Consider the following 14,984-nt stretch of genomic DNA (forward strand, 5'->3'; position numbering starts at 1 on the left):
AATGCAGATATTGAAAGAATGCAGATATTGAAAGAATGCAGATATTGAAAGAATGCAAAAAAGGTAGGGTTCTTAGTCAACTCAAAGCTCAACATATCCAAAATTGACTGAGCAGCAAATAAAGCAAACAGAATACTGAAGTATATAGTAAACACGATAGAATACAAGGCAGGAAAAGTCATGTCAGATCACACACTGCCCTGGTCAATCCAAGCATCACCAAGACATATCGAGGATATACGTGTTCTCAGTGAAAGTTGCAGAAAAAGAGCAATGAGTCTCGTTCCTTAAATCAGAGGTCGGAATTATCGAGAAAGGTTTGTAAAAACAGACTTTTCACCTTTCAAAAAGGAGAACACCAATAGGGGATTGCAAAGTAGCGTAAAAAAGATTAAAAAGTGCTGTCACCACTGTCCAAGCAAAAAAGGAGGAAATTTTAAACTAATGTCAGGATATCCTTCAAAACTGTATGAGATGCAAAACTAGACAAGTTACTAGACAAAAACCCTGGAATCATTAAAAAACTGACGAAAGAGGAAGAGATAAAGTAGAATCATAGAAACTTAAGGCAGAGGAGTCATGTTATGGCTGTGCCAGAGTCCCCTTATAATCCTGCAGGCTCCTCATCACCAAGTACCTGTTAACTCTCTTTTCAACTCCTTTATGGAGTCAGTTTCTACCAATTTTCACACTGTGCTCCCTCCTCTCCCTCTCTCCCCACCACCACCTCATCCCTCCCAGTAGAGTGATCCAAAATCTGTGAATTTAGTGAAGTTTTAATCTCCCTTCCACATCTTACAAATTAGTCCAAATAAATATCTGGCTGTTTATCAAATTGCCAGTAGAAATTTTGTCGTCCACTCTATTCAAAATCCTTATTCTACTCATCAAAAATCCCATATCTATCTTGAAAGCCAAAACCTCTGACATCTTAGCCTTGTGCTTCAAAAAGAACAATCCTAACATTTCCAACTTCCTCACAATAACCAAGGTGTCTCACCCTGATAACATCCTGGTAAGCCACATCTATATCATAAGGCATCTTTCCTGAGCGTTTATGGGTTAAAATTATCCAGAATACTGAGGCCTAATCAATGATTTATGGAATTGTTTTTATATTACACACCTCTATTTATAAACCTAATCAATCTGCATTTTTTAAAACTACCTCATCAACTAGTCCTACCTTGAAGGATTTGCATACACGGATCAAAATGCATCTGTTCATCTATATTTTATAGCATATAGTCTTTCAATATTAACATATCTTCTCAAACATCACCATATTAAACCCGCATATGCCATGCTTGCGCCCACTGGACCATGGTTTTGAAAGGATTGTCCTGAAGTGTTGAAGTGTCCTCAGCATCTAGTATTTGTGCATCTTCATTTTGTATGTCTGCAAACTTCAAAATGCTGCTTAACACACTGACACTAAGTATACCTCCTCTATTACCCCACCCACAATTCCCCTCTTCTTTCATCCATCCCCTCTCTATGTAATAGCAAAAGCAACAGAAATAATTTAATAATTTTGTAACTTAATAACGTTCTCTGCCTGTAAGTAAAGGGAATAGAAACAAATAAATCCCACAAGAATCGTGGAAGTGAACTAAATAAATGTAATGTACCTTCTGTCTGTTTTGAAGCATGACTGGGACTTCCTTTTGCTGTGTCGCTATCCTCTTCACCATGTGCATCTTCCTTTTCTTCAAGTTTGTCTATGAGTTTATTTAGGGTAGTGGCCAAGGTCTTGGAGGCTTGATTGCGATCAAATTCCCCTTTGAGACCCTCTGCTTCAAGTTCATCTTGTGCCTGAAAAAATATCATGTTTAATTACATCAGAGTATAAAACGAAATGTGCTACCCTCACTCCAAGGTTACACCATGCAAACAAATGATTACATAGAATACGCTTCAGTTATGTTGAGAGATGTTGTTTCCCCATCATTTAAAGATTAAGATCACATTAAGTATTGGGTAATTCTTTGTCGCATGCTGCAAGAGACACTAATATGACTGTAGCATCAACTGCATGATGCCATTCATCTTCAAATCACAGATCATATTCCATTTAGGCACAGTACCTTAATGTTTTCAAAGTCCCTATTCAGATTACTTTACCCTCATGTAGAGTGGCCACGGAGGAAGAATACATGCAGCTGGCAGAATGCTATGGGACATGCAAATCTTACTTGTACTACTCTCACATACAAGGGTGATTAGTATCTAGGAAGTGACGAACAGAACTGTCAAAGGTTTCTTGTCGATACAAGTGCAGAGACAGCAGTAGAACCATCACAAAAATTTAACGAGCTTTCCTCCCTCTGATTTTGACTAAAGTTTGTTGCAATCCACTTGATCACATCAAACAAGCCATTTATTCGGTTTTCCACCCAGGACATTCCAGGGAAAGCTGAATCATAAATTTTCCTTTTTTAAAATTTCATTTAATCTGTCAATTTCAAATCACTGGCTAAGCTCAACGATATAATGTTTTTTCTAGCCCAGTGTTCTCAGTGAACTTGCAAGAACCACTGAAAGAGTCAGATCATTTTTGAAAATGCAAAATAGCATCTTGCAATGAAACAAATAGGGCAATGAAACAATCAGTGCAGGAAATGGATCGTGCTGCAGCTGAAGTACACAGATCTACTCACGTTTATTTGAAGCATGCATTCGTGCATGTCACAGAACCACAGGTAATGGTACAGAAGGATGCCTTTTGACCCATCGCACTTCCACCAGCTCACTAAATGGGCATCATTAACTAGTGCCAAGTCACTCCTCCTTCCCCCACCCAATGTATCATTCTAACACCAGCACCAAGTTGGGAAAAAATGGTTTGTTTCAGCCGTCTCATCAGCTACGTTTACGGATTTTAACTTGTATGAAACTGCTGTGAATTCAAAATGAGTACTACTCACCTCATCAATTAGATTTTCAAATTCTTTTTCCATTTCTTCCTTCACTTCTCTTTTAATTTCAGACATCTTTGATTTTGGTAGGGACACATCTTCAAGTTCCTTTTCAAAGTCTTTAATGAGCTCATTTTCTTCACTATCAATCATCTCCTCTTGTTTTCCTGATAAGTTCTGGTCAGTGGGTTTTTCAGGAGACCCTGCAGAAGTGTCCGTAGTTGGATCCTTATCCTCATCACCTTTCCGCTTTCATAAATCAAAAAAGGAAAAAAGTTTTAAGTGTGACATATGCACAACTGGAAACACACTTGACTATCTGTATTTGTCAACCCCCTGGGTATCTTTTAACCTGAATACATTTATTAACGTGCACAAGGTGTGATTAGAATTTCTCCACAAGTGACAGAGTACATTGTCACTTCCAATCTAACCTGGTCAACAGAATGATGCTCCAAATTGGATGTGAACAGATTGTACAGTTTAAAAAGAACAGGCACAGAACTTATTGTATTCTGCAACTATTGTTCAAACAAATTTTTCACATTTAATACTATGTCTACAAGTTCTTAAAAAAAAAAATCTATTCAAACTCCTGACCCTTAAAAAAAATGACATTGATGGTCTGGAATTTCTGACCATGTCTCGACAATGGGATTGATGCAATACATGTCAACAATGCCACTGTGGAGTTACATTTGGCAATAAACACATTGTTAGAACCACAGCACAGCAAGGTTAGTATGTGTAAATTAAGATTCAGGCAGGAGTGAGGGATTTGCAAGGGGGTCAGATCGAAGTACAGATAATGGGGGCACGGGGGTCACTAATGCCCTTTAAGGAAGGAAACTGCCATCCTTACCTGGTCCAGCTTACATGTGACTCCAGGCCCACAGCAATGTGGTTGACTTGTAACCACCCTCTGGGCAATTAGGGATGAGCAATAAATGCTGGCCTAGCCAGCGACACCCTCATCCCATGAATGAATAAAGAAAAAAAAGACAGCAGAACATGGATTGCAGAGCTCCCTTTTAGAGTGCCCAACTTCACCGACCAGAGAAGAAATTTACAACGAACTGAAATTGTGACATTAGGTGAACAGCTGATGTTTTCATACAGCATTCTACTGTGCTATTTTAATGTAGATGTTGAGTTTATTATAAGATGAACTGATACTTCTTTTAAGAGATGTTTATGGCATTCCACTAGCTAAGTTTCATTTGGTGCTAACTTTTGGGCATTACTTTTGAATTAAACTTCGTGAAAATTGATGTTTTGTTCAGAATACATTATAAACACTTACACAAATAGCCATCAAATCTAAAACATTTCCTACAGGTCCCTTTGCTCTTCAAATTAACACATTTACCCAAGTTACGCAGTTACTGCAAAGGCAGATCAACCAAGACTGCTCCCAAGCCAAGAAAAGTGGAATGATGTGGAATAGTTAGTGTGGTTTTACCAGCTTCCATAAAACTGGTGTGGATGAGGGAGAACAAGGTTGAATTCAGCTAAGACTCAATCATGAAAAGCCAACATTCACAACCCAGGTTACTTCAAGCAGACTTGCAAGGGTCTATCAAGTGATAGCCTAGGAGTTGCCAAAAGAAAACTGGAGAAATAAACCATTCCTTTAAGTGCTTTGTTATTGTAACTCCAGCTCAAGTGGCTCCACAACGCTAGTTTTAAAATTCTTTTCACCTCATGACGCACAACTATTTTTCCCAACTGAAATGGAATCTTCCTATAAAATTATCCTGCTTTCTCTTTCTTCGCTTTGATTTCTCTAAATTTGAGTTGCAATGAGGCAAGTGCATTAATGAAAAGGGATATGCTGAATAAATTAAACAAGCTTTTGATTAATTGCATCTACATGCTTTATAAAGAATCTCAGGAAGAGCTCACAGTGGTATTACAACTTATATTCAATAACTTGCTAGAAAAGGGCGTAGTCTCAGGTTGCCTGACAGATAGCTAATCTAACTGCTGCATTTAAAGAGACAGTATGGTGGATTTCAAGACTAGAGGGCATATTTTTAAGGTGAGAGGAGAAAGATTTGAAACAGACATGAGGGGCACTTTTTTTTTTATACAAATGCAGTGGTTCGTGTGTGGAATGAAGTTCCAGAGGAAGTGGTGGATGTGGATACAGTTACAATGTTTAGAAGACACCTAGACAAGTACATAAATTTGAAACGTTTGGAGGGATAAGGGCAAAGCACAGGCAGATGGGACTAGTTTAGTTTGGGATTATGGTCAGCATGAAATGTTGGACCAAAGGGTCTGTTTCCATTCTCTATAATATGTCCAGGAAATTTTAGACTAGTCAGCTTAACATCTGGAGTAGGAAACACAATGGAATCCTGACTTAAAAACAGAAAATCTAGAAATGAGGAATATAATAATGAATAACCAGCATAAAATTTAAATTTTCACTTTTGTAATCGGAGCTAACAGAAAATGTAACAGTTGTGATGCAGATGATGTAATTTATCTGGATTTTCAAGAGGCCTTTGAAAAGATGACCCATTAAACACTAATGAATCAAGTGAACGTGGAGCCAGGGGACTAGCTGGCTTCAAACTAGCTATCAGAAAGTGGAGCAAACAACAATTTCACAGGCTGACAGAAGGTGGGAAGTAGTGTGCCAAAAGGATCAGTGCTGGCAGCACTCATTCTCAAACTTAGTGATTTGAATTGTGGATCAAAAACATTTCTAAATTTGCAGATATTCAGAAGGATACATCTGTGCCATGAGGACTGCAACTAGTTACTGGAGAATTTTAATGAATTTACAGAATGGACAAATAATTGGTAAAGGTAGTTCAAACCAGGTAAGTGAGGTAATACATTTTGGTAGGAAGAACAAAAGTAATTTATTAGTTGAAAGGTGCAAGTCTAAATGGGATAGAGAAACAAAGTGACCTTGAAACAAATGTACCAATTACTATAAGTTAAGAAGTTTAAGTTAGAAGAACAGCAAACCAAGAACTAAGCTTTATTTCTAGTAGGGAAGTTAAGTATTAAACCTTTCTTGGACCACACTTAAGAACTCTGTGAACAGTCTGATTATATGATACAAAGACTAGAGGAACTGGGTAGGGGGGGATGGAGAGAGATTTACAAAGATGATACAGAAACATGCAAATCAACACATTAGGAAAGGAACAACAGGTTTGGTCTCTTCTTCCTTGGAAGAAAGCAAGCTGAGGGATGACCTAACAAAAGATCTTTAACATTAATGACAGATTTGGATACAGAGATACAGAGACAATGTTTCCTCTAGTAGCAAAGAGCATAAAGTAGAGGCCACTAAGAGTCACTAAGAAATCCAATAGGGAATTCAGACATTTTTTCATCCAAAGAGTGGTGGGAATACAGTGCTTGATCCCACAGGGAATGGTTGAAGCAAACGGTATACAATAGATGAATGTCAGGAGAAGCTGTATAAAAACCGAAAGAACTACGGATGCTGTAAATCAAAAACAAAAACAAAGTTACTGGAAAAGCTCAGCAGGTCTGGCAGCATTTGTGAAGGAAAAAAACACAGTTAACGTTTCGGGTCCGGTGACCCTTCCTCAGAACAAGGAAGGGTCACCGGATCCGAAACGTTACCAACACAAATGAATAAAACCACAAAAGCAGCCACTTTGCTTCAAGATCAACATCTGATGAGAATACCAGTGGGATGTTCCATCAGTACCTTTGTAGGCTGGTCTTTTAATTCTCGAATCAACTTTAGAAGATCCTCAGGGTGCCTTGTTATTCTGAACTGGACTTTCTGTTTGCCTGAATAAAGGGGGTGGGGTGTATGGTAAAATTATAAGATCATTGTCACTTCAGAATTGAACTTGAAATGCAACTAGGTAGTAAATTATATAACTCAAACATTGTTGTTTTGCTCGTTACCTATGCTCGAGGGAAATGGTTGAACAGAAATAGCTCATTTCACATCAACAGAAGGACATCTGTGGGATGGGCTACTCTGTTCTTCCATTTTGAGGGGTTTTAACTCAGGATGACGTATATTCGCAATTTTTATTTACCTTGGTCACCTTGAAGGTTGTCGTCCCCGGTTTTAACTGCATCGCTCAATTTAGTCTCAGCCTGACAAATAAAGAAACATTCTGTTACTCCCTTAAGTTCAAGGGGGCAGTTCTACCAGTTTCCCATTCGGCCATCCTGACAAACATTCACATGAAATTGAGCTCAATCAGCAGCATTGCATCATTGCAGATTAAAGAAAAACATTGAGGTATTTTTTCAGGATCAAAAAAGGAAATTCAAACCCAAAAAAAGGTAAGTTGAGGAAAAAAGGAAGAATAAAACATTACAAGTCGTCAAAGCAGGGGCTTAAAATCTGACGGTTAAAAGTTACATGCCAGCTGTCAATATCTTTGACAATACAGCAGTTTGCTCACATAAAACATGTGGCATTGCAAATGCTCAGGTGTAATAGGTTTGAGGTAAAGAACCGTTAAGATTGGGATCTCAAGATAGATTCCCACTCTTTCAGTGCACATCAATTTCAGACCACACCTTGGAAGTGAAGCACATTTCCAATCTTGAAGCAGTATATGGAACAAAGCAAAGGATACATGCCTAACCCAATGCACATGTAACAATATTTTAAACAGTGACTGGGTGTAAATTATGAACGAACAAGTAAAAATCTTGATAATTTCACAAAAACCAATCAGGATTTGAAGTGTTATTTTCATTCTTGGCATGACAGTCACTGACTACGTCAGCATTTATTGCCCATCCCTAGTTGCCCTTGAGAATGTTGCGGCCTCCTTGAACTGCTACAGTTCACATATAGGGACATCCAGTGTTGTCAGGGAGGTCCAGGATTTTGACCCAGTGACAGTGAAAAAGTGATACAGTTTGAATTGACTATTATATTTGAGTCTGGCACATACTGGCAAATGCATAGACAGGATCACTGTTGAATGCAGGGTTACATTGAAAACTGGGCCCCATGTGCATTGCATTATTTACTCCACATTGCGTGACACATACCAACATGACAAGGGATACCAAAAATCATGTCTAAGTCCATGAGGGCTTGTCTTGGCACATTAAATTTAACAAAGCCTATACTCACTGCAGAAATATGAAGTGATTATTCAACACTCCATTCATTCTTTCACTCAGTTCTCTTCTGGCTGCGTATTAATTATTTTTTTACAACTTCCTTTGGGTGTTATGAAAACCTGGATTAAATCTTTGAATTTTGTTCCAGGTGCGTTTGTTTAAAAAAAAAATTAATAAACCAGGCTCAGGCAGTATAGCACAAAACAAGGAAAAGTAGTTTCACGATAAAGGGACAAGTTTGAATTTTAAAGTGCTCCTATTCTTTAACATGAATGTAGGCAAACTTGTATCATTCTTTTCCCTATATTTCCAGATTCAATGATCCCAAATTTCAAGAATGGAATTTTGTCTATTGGAATAGATCTTTATCCATTATGAACCACATTCAAAATGTAGCAGTCACCTCAAACCTCCACCTTGTTGACCACAAACATGGAGGCAGAGAACAATATTGAGGATTATGCTGTTCGCTAAAATTATAATTGCTTTGGGATTTGGCACAAGCCCTCTGAATAGTAAAACTCTAGATTTCAGGAGATTATATGCACAGGGCTAAGCTTCTTCATTTCTGATAGCTATGACTAGATTCGTACTTTACAAATCAGCACTTTGCATGCAAAAATCGGTATCACTACTTAATATCGAGCCCACCATTGTCAGAGCTTAAAGTGTTTATTAACAGAAATTATTACAGCATCCACTGCTCTCCCAACATGAAGGCCCACTACAATATGTAGATTTTTTTTTAAAAATCCTGCAATACCTCTTCTAGCCTCTCTTCTGAAAGGGGACCCTCCTCAGTCACTGGTTTGCTGATTTTGTTCCAGAATTTCTCACCATTATCCTCATCTTCAGTCACCTGTGAATTTAAGGTTTCAATTCCTGGAATTCAAAGAAACCCCAGCTGTCAGTTAATAGTCACAGGCGCCTTGTACGCGCAGTACATGATTGAAGTAAAGATGAACTCACTACAGGCCCACTCACAGGTGAAGGACTATTTTCTGTTGGAAAGGCAAAACAAATTTTGTTGGGGAACACCACAGTTAGTACAAGGGATTGAAGATTTGAATCTGCCATGCAGCGAGGACAAGTCTCCTCTTACAAAATGACCTGGAGCAGTTCGAGCTCAAATCACAGGATGTGTAAAAACCCAAAAGCAAAATCCTGCAGATGCCAGAAATTTTAGATGAAAACAGAAAATGACGAAGATACTCAGCAGATATGGCAGCATCTGTGGACAAATAAACAGAAAGCTTTTCAGTTCAAGGATGTTCTATAAAAACTATATCTTTCTGATCTGGCTATCCATTAGTCAGTGGCTCTACATAACGTTTCCATTGGTGACTGATAATGTCTACCTGGTCCCAGGTAACCACATGACTATTGTTATATTGCATGGTTACCAGAACCAATTCCTGTATTACTGGCATGAGTCTTCAGTCTTCCAAATCCCCAAACCCACTCTGTCCACTCCGACAGGAGATATACAAAAGAATAGTAGTAGATGGAGAGATGTCCAGAGAGACAGTTTGAACATTAGAAAGTGAGAGACAAGTAGACACAAAGGAGTACCATTTTAAGTAATTTTCAGCAGATGACTTTGCAGCATATGAGCAATTTTAAAATTGAGATGCTGTACTCCCCCAGCAGCAATTTAACAAAGTCAGAGCAGCAGACTGTAATCACTGGTCCAAACTTCAAATACCCAACATTGGCGAGTCTAGTTTGTCATTCATGCACACAAGATAGCAATAATATTAGTATGCAGCTTGTTAAAAAGGAGAGAAAGGAAAGAAGCACTCAAGATGTTTGTTATGCTTAAGAGTGGCTGCCTGGTCTAGGCAGTTTGCATTTCAGGTTGCAATTGGAAAGGAAGAGGAGATAAGAGATCTTGCATTATTCTTCAGATTTTCCTTAGATATGGGGAAGTGTCAGAGGATCGGAGGAGACAGTAAATTTGATGTTATTACAAATCAGTGAATTACAGCGCAAGAAACTATTCAGCCTGAGTACATGCCAGCTCTGCAAAGCAATCCAGACAATTTATTTACGTTTTCCTTGTGATCCTGCAAGTTAATTTCCCAGGTCTACCCAATATCCTTTTGAAATCATTCATTGCCTTTCCTTCCACCACCTTCACAGGCAGCGAGTTCTAAATCATTACCACTTGCTGCACAAATGAAGTTCTTCCTTGCATACCCCATAAAGACAAACCCGTGTCCCCTAGTCCTTGTGCCACTCGCTAATGGGAACAGTTCATTTTTGTCTATCTTATCTAAACCTATCACGTTCTTTATCTAATTTTTCCCTCAACCTCCCCGGCCTCAAGGAGAACAATTCCAGCTTTGTCAGTCTGACCGTGTAGCTAAAACTTCTCATTCTTGAAATCATTCTAGCAAATCTCAGATCCTGTCTAGTGTGCTGTGACTAGAACTGGATCATCCTCCTAGCTAAGGCTTAGCCAAAGATTTAAGGATGTGCATAACATCCCTGCTTTTGTATTAAATACTATCGTTGAGAAGGCTGGGATCCCATGCTAATTACTATTTCAATATTTCCTGCTACCTTCAACGATCAATGCGCATGCATCGCCAGGTTCCTCCGTTCCTGCATATTTTAGAACTGTGCCAGTAAGTTTTTATCGACTTCGACAAAAAATGAATCACTGCGCAATTGTGTTAAACTCCACCTATCTCTTCTCTACCCTTTTTGCTGCCTTATCAAAAACAAATTGCTGGAAAGACTCAGGTCTGGCAGCATCTATGGAGAAAAAGCAGAGTTAGCATTTCAGGGCCAGTGACCCTTCTTCAGAACTGACAGTAAACTAAAGGAGGGTCACTGGACCAGAAACATTAAGTGATTTCTCTCCACAGATGCTGCCAGACTTGCTTAGTTTTTCCAGCAATTTCTGTTTTTGTTTCTGATTTCCAGCATCAGTTCTTTCAGGTTTTTTTTGCTAGCCTATCAGTTTGTTGCAGTTGATTGCTTTCATGCTTACTGTTGCCATTCCATCGGTCTGAAAAACAACCATTTACAACGTGCTGTTTTCTGAGATGAAGTCAATCTTTTGTTCAAGCTGATATACCAAGCAGCACAATTTGGTTCAGTGGCTTTTTAAGTAGTACTTTGCCAAAACATTACTGAAATCCAGAGACAGCATTCAGAGCATTCCTTGCTTCAAACATCTAATTTTAAATCAAATGATTCAATTAGATTAGTCGAATGCAATATGCCTTTTACAAACCCGTGCTGGCTTTCCTCAATGCAAACTTGTCAAAGTGCCTGCTGATTCATTTTTCTAAAGTCTTACCCAACACTGATGTTAAACTAACTTGCTTGCGGTAGGCAAAAAGGCTTTCTCCGTCTTTCTTGAACGAGGACATCATATTTACCAATCCTCATACCTCCCCATATCTAGGGGAAAATTGGAAGAATACATCTGCTGTCACCTCTCCCATCTCCAATAGCAACTTGAGATGCAAGCCATCTGGACCAGGCAACTATTGAGCACAAGCAACATCTCAAGTTAGTCTTCCCAAGGAACCTACAGCTCTCAGTTTTCAATCCTCTATGATAGTTGCATTTACTGATACTTTGCTAGCTTGGTCTTACTTATAATTGCTGATACCACGTAACCAACAAACATTGGACTTGTATTGTACCTCTAACCATATACCACCCTCTATCTCCAATGGAACCAACACCGGGGAAAGTGGGAGGATTTCAGCCCACGCTTTGGAACGCAAGGTATCAATTTACATGTGTTTTGTATGGTTACAGGAAGCAAAGATGGCCATACCTTCCGATTCATTCTCGCCAGTGTCTGAAAATTCCTCAGTTTGGTTTTCAGGTTCCTGAGTCAGGTCATTCTCTTCATCAGTCTGTGCACTTTGGTCTTTCAACAACATTTCATCCAAGGTTTTCAACTCTTCGGAGATTTTTTCTACTTTGCGTTTAGTATCAGCTGTAGAGAGGATGGGAAGAAGAGAAAGGAAGTTAATTGTACTGAAATAATTGCAAAAATGATGTCCATAAACAACTGCACTCAATGTTCCTGAAGCTCACCCTCATGTCTTTTACTTGTCACGTAAGAGTCTGTTGTAAACTAATTTACAGAGATCAACTACCCCAATTAGTTGACATTATTGAATCTCTCAGCTACTGGACAGTGAGCCTATGAACCTTGGTTTCACATGCGTGTTTGGGGCAATTGTATAGAACAATGGAGGGACTGCAACTTAGTGAGGGTACAATTGTAAAGCGGGTGTAGGAGCAGAGGGAGCTGGGTGTACATGTGCACATACCAGTTAATGAAGCATACATGTGTTTTAGGCTTTATTAAAAGGAGCGTAGAGTACAGAGCACGGAGGTGATGTTGAACTTGTACAAGACACTTGTTAGACCTCAGCTGGAGTACTGTGTACAGCTCCGTGTGCCACATTACAGGAAAGATGCAAATGCATTTGGAGAGTGTGCAGAAGTGATTTACAAGAACGGTTCCAAGAATGAGAAACTTCAAATGGTCTGGATAGATCGAAGAAGGTGCAACTGTTCTCCTCGGAGAGATGGCAGCTGACAGGAGATTTAGGAAAAAGGTTTTCAAAATCATGAGCAGGCCAGTTAGAGCAGATAGGGAGAAGCTCACAAAAAGGAACAAGGGGGCATGGATTCAAAGTGATGTACAAAATCAGTGGTGATTTGAGGGAAAGAAAAACTTTGATACAGCAAGTACTTCAGGTCCGGAAATGAGAAGGCAGGTCAATTGAGGCAGATTGGCATGAGATGACATGGCTTGTTTGAACAGGCAGTACAAGCACAGTGGGCCCAATGGCTCCCTTCTGTGCCAATAACAATTCTGTGACAGAGGGTGGTGAATCTTTGGGATTCTCTACCCCAGAGGGCCGTGGAAGCTCCACAATTAGGTAAATTCAAGGTAGAGATTGAAAAGTTGAGTTATGAATAACATCACAGGATATGTGCATCACACAGTTGAGGTAGATGATCAGCTATGATCTGAATGGTAAAGCTGACTCCTGCTATGTTCCTATATACAGAACCATTGGAAGAACCAGTTTGATTTTTCACATGAAGATTTTGCTGCTTTTTGAGCATACAGTTAAGAAAATAGACCAACTGTAGGCTTAGATTGCCCCAATAACCATTTGCTAAATAGAAAAACCAGTAGATGTAACTAATTAAGAAGTAGTGCATTTCTAAAACAGATATTAACATTAGTAAAAGGCCAAAACACTTTTTGCTTCAATCTGAGGGCCAGTGTCCCACAGATAAAATTGGAAACAGCATTTCAAATCAGACCAGATGTTGGTTGAGTTTAAAACAGATTCCAAACCCTGATGGGGGTGGTTCACCTTTAGTCATTCATGGAGCAGTACTGAAGAGTTTAACGTGAGGGTTATAAAATTACATACTCAAGGAACCCATTCCCCAGTACCAAGTATCAAATCATAATAGACCTAGATAACAACCCAGAATGCAGATATTCAACTGAAAATAAGAACAATCCTTCAAGAGATTGGTTTAGTACTGATGGGTAAAATAAAATTAAAACAAGACAAAAAATTCCAGTTGAAATGGAGGGAAGTCAGACACATGGAACTGGAGTGAAAAATTCACATTTTGACAAGGTGCTGCTTCTTATAAGTTGGAAGTCATAGTTTCACTAAGGTCAGTTATTTAAAATTCAGTTGGGGATTTTTTTGCTTCAGCATATCAATGAATCACCATTTATGAATATATTGTGGTTGCTCACTGGAATCAATTCTAAAAGTAATGATTTGGAGGGTTTTGAGAAAAACTGTACAAAAAGCAGCATTCAATATTAAAAACCTCATCTCATCCAGGTTCACACCTTCTGTGTTTTCTTATTTGTGGCATTTGACAGCACTTCGATATATTGCCATAATCTTCAGCCAAGGTCAGTGACCAAACCTGGCAGCAAACAACTCCGCTGAGTCATGTTAGCTGGTAAGGCACCTACTCTAATGGAGAATCAACAGGCATCCCAAACTAGAAAAAAGGAACAGCCAAGGTCTGTTTACAGAGAGGAAAAAAGACTTCTGCAAGGGCAGCAAACTGCCTATAAATTTAATTGAAGTTGTGAAGGAAGGGAGAGAATGAGTGTTCTGAATATATATCCCATACATTCACCACCTTAATGTTACTTCATTGCCTTTAGATTGGATGCAAATCTTACTACTGTCCAACTACTATTTCCTGCTTGGTCCCAAAGTTAGCGACATGAAGCATTAGTGTGGGATAGCTATAAGGCTCAATATTCATGGAATAGTCATAAAACCAAGCTTATTAGAAACATGGCAATTACAATTACACATTCATTCAGGAAATACAATGGTGCATAAAATACTGGTGTCAGTACAGGTCTGCTCATGCACAATTAGCTTACCGTTGCTAGATTGAAGGTATTAAAACTTCAGTACTTACTCACTTGAGCCTTGACATACTCAACATACTGCTCTGGGCTGAGGGCAGGTTGGCATTTAATTGGTTGAGGCTTGGCAACAATTGCAGGGCGCAAATAAGGGTGATGGCAAATCCGAGTGGTGTGTATTGTGAGCACGTAATTACACGACTGAGGCTCATCCACTCGAGCTATGTAATCCCCTGACCCTTCCTCGCACATAAACTATTAATACAAAGGATTAAAAAATTAGAACATTTCGTTAGAAGAATGGCATGTCATTTACCAAACATGATCAATAACACGCTGCCTTCGAAGCAATTCATTTCAAGGTTTCCCTAAAATCCAGGCACATCAAGGAGAAACGCCATTTATTGAGGCTGAGATTGGTTGGACACCAACTTGGGAGACATCAGGACTTTTTTGTGGGGGCGAGTAAGGGAGATCAAAGACATTTCCTGGCTCTCATCGTTAGATTTCTCAATGGAGTTGTTCCTGTTATCTAAAATCACAACAATTCACTGTTGGTG

At 39.1% G+C, this 14,984-nt stretch overlaps 1 protein-coding gene across 1 annotated transcript in view; it reads right to left on the reverse strand.

The window, feature by feature from the left end:
• os9 (OS9 endoplasmic reticulum lectin) overlaps positions 1-14,984 on the reverse strand; it is a 29,966-nt gene that overhangs the window by 7,795 nt on the left and 7,187 nt on the right. The window contains exons 5-11 of the mRNA XM_048618968.1: positions 14,478-14,679; positions 11,815-11,979; positions 8,779-8,897; positions 6,965-7,025; positions 6,622-6,707; positions 2,928-3,167; positions 1,632-1,815 (exon numbers count right to left, since the gene is read on the reverse strand). Coding sequence (XP_048474925.1) covers positions 1,632-1,815; positions 2,928-3,167; positions 6,622-6,707; positions 6,965-7,025; positions 8,779-8,897; positions 11,815-11,979; positions 14,478-14,679 — 1,057 coding nt within the window. The remainder of the gene's footprint in view (positions 1-1,631; positions 1,816-2,927; positions 3,168-6,621; positions 6,708-6,964; positions 7,026-8,778; positions 8,898-11,814; positions 11,980-14,477; positions 14,680-14,984) is intronic.

The sequence above is a fragment of the Rhincodon typus genome, chromosome 41 (assembly GCF_021869965.1).
Source record: "Rhincodon typus isolate 14 chromosome 41, sRhiTyp1.1, whole genome shotgun sequence".
In the NCBI taxonomy this organism is placed as follows: domain Eukaryota; kingdom Metazoa; phylum Chordata; class Chondrichthyes; order Orectolobiformes; family Rhincodontidae; genus Rhincodon; species Rhincodon typus.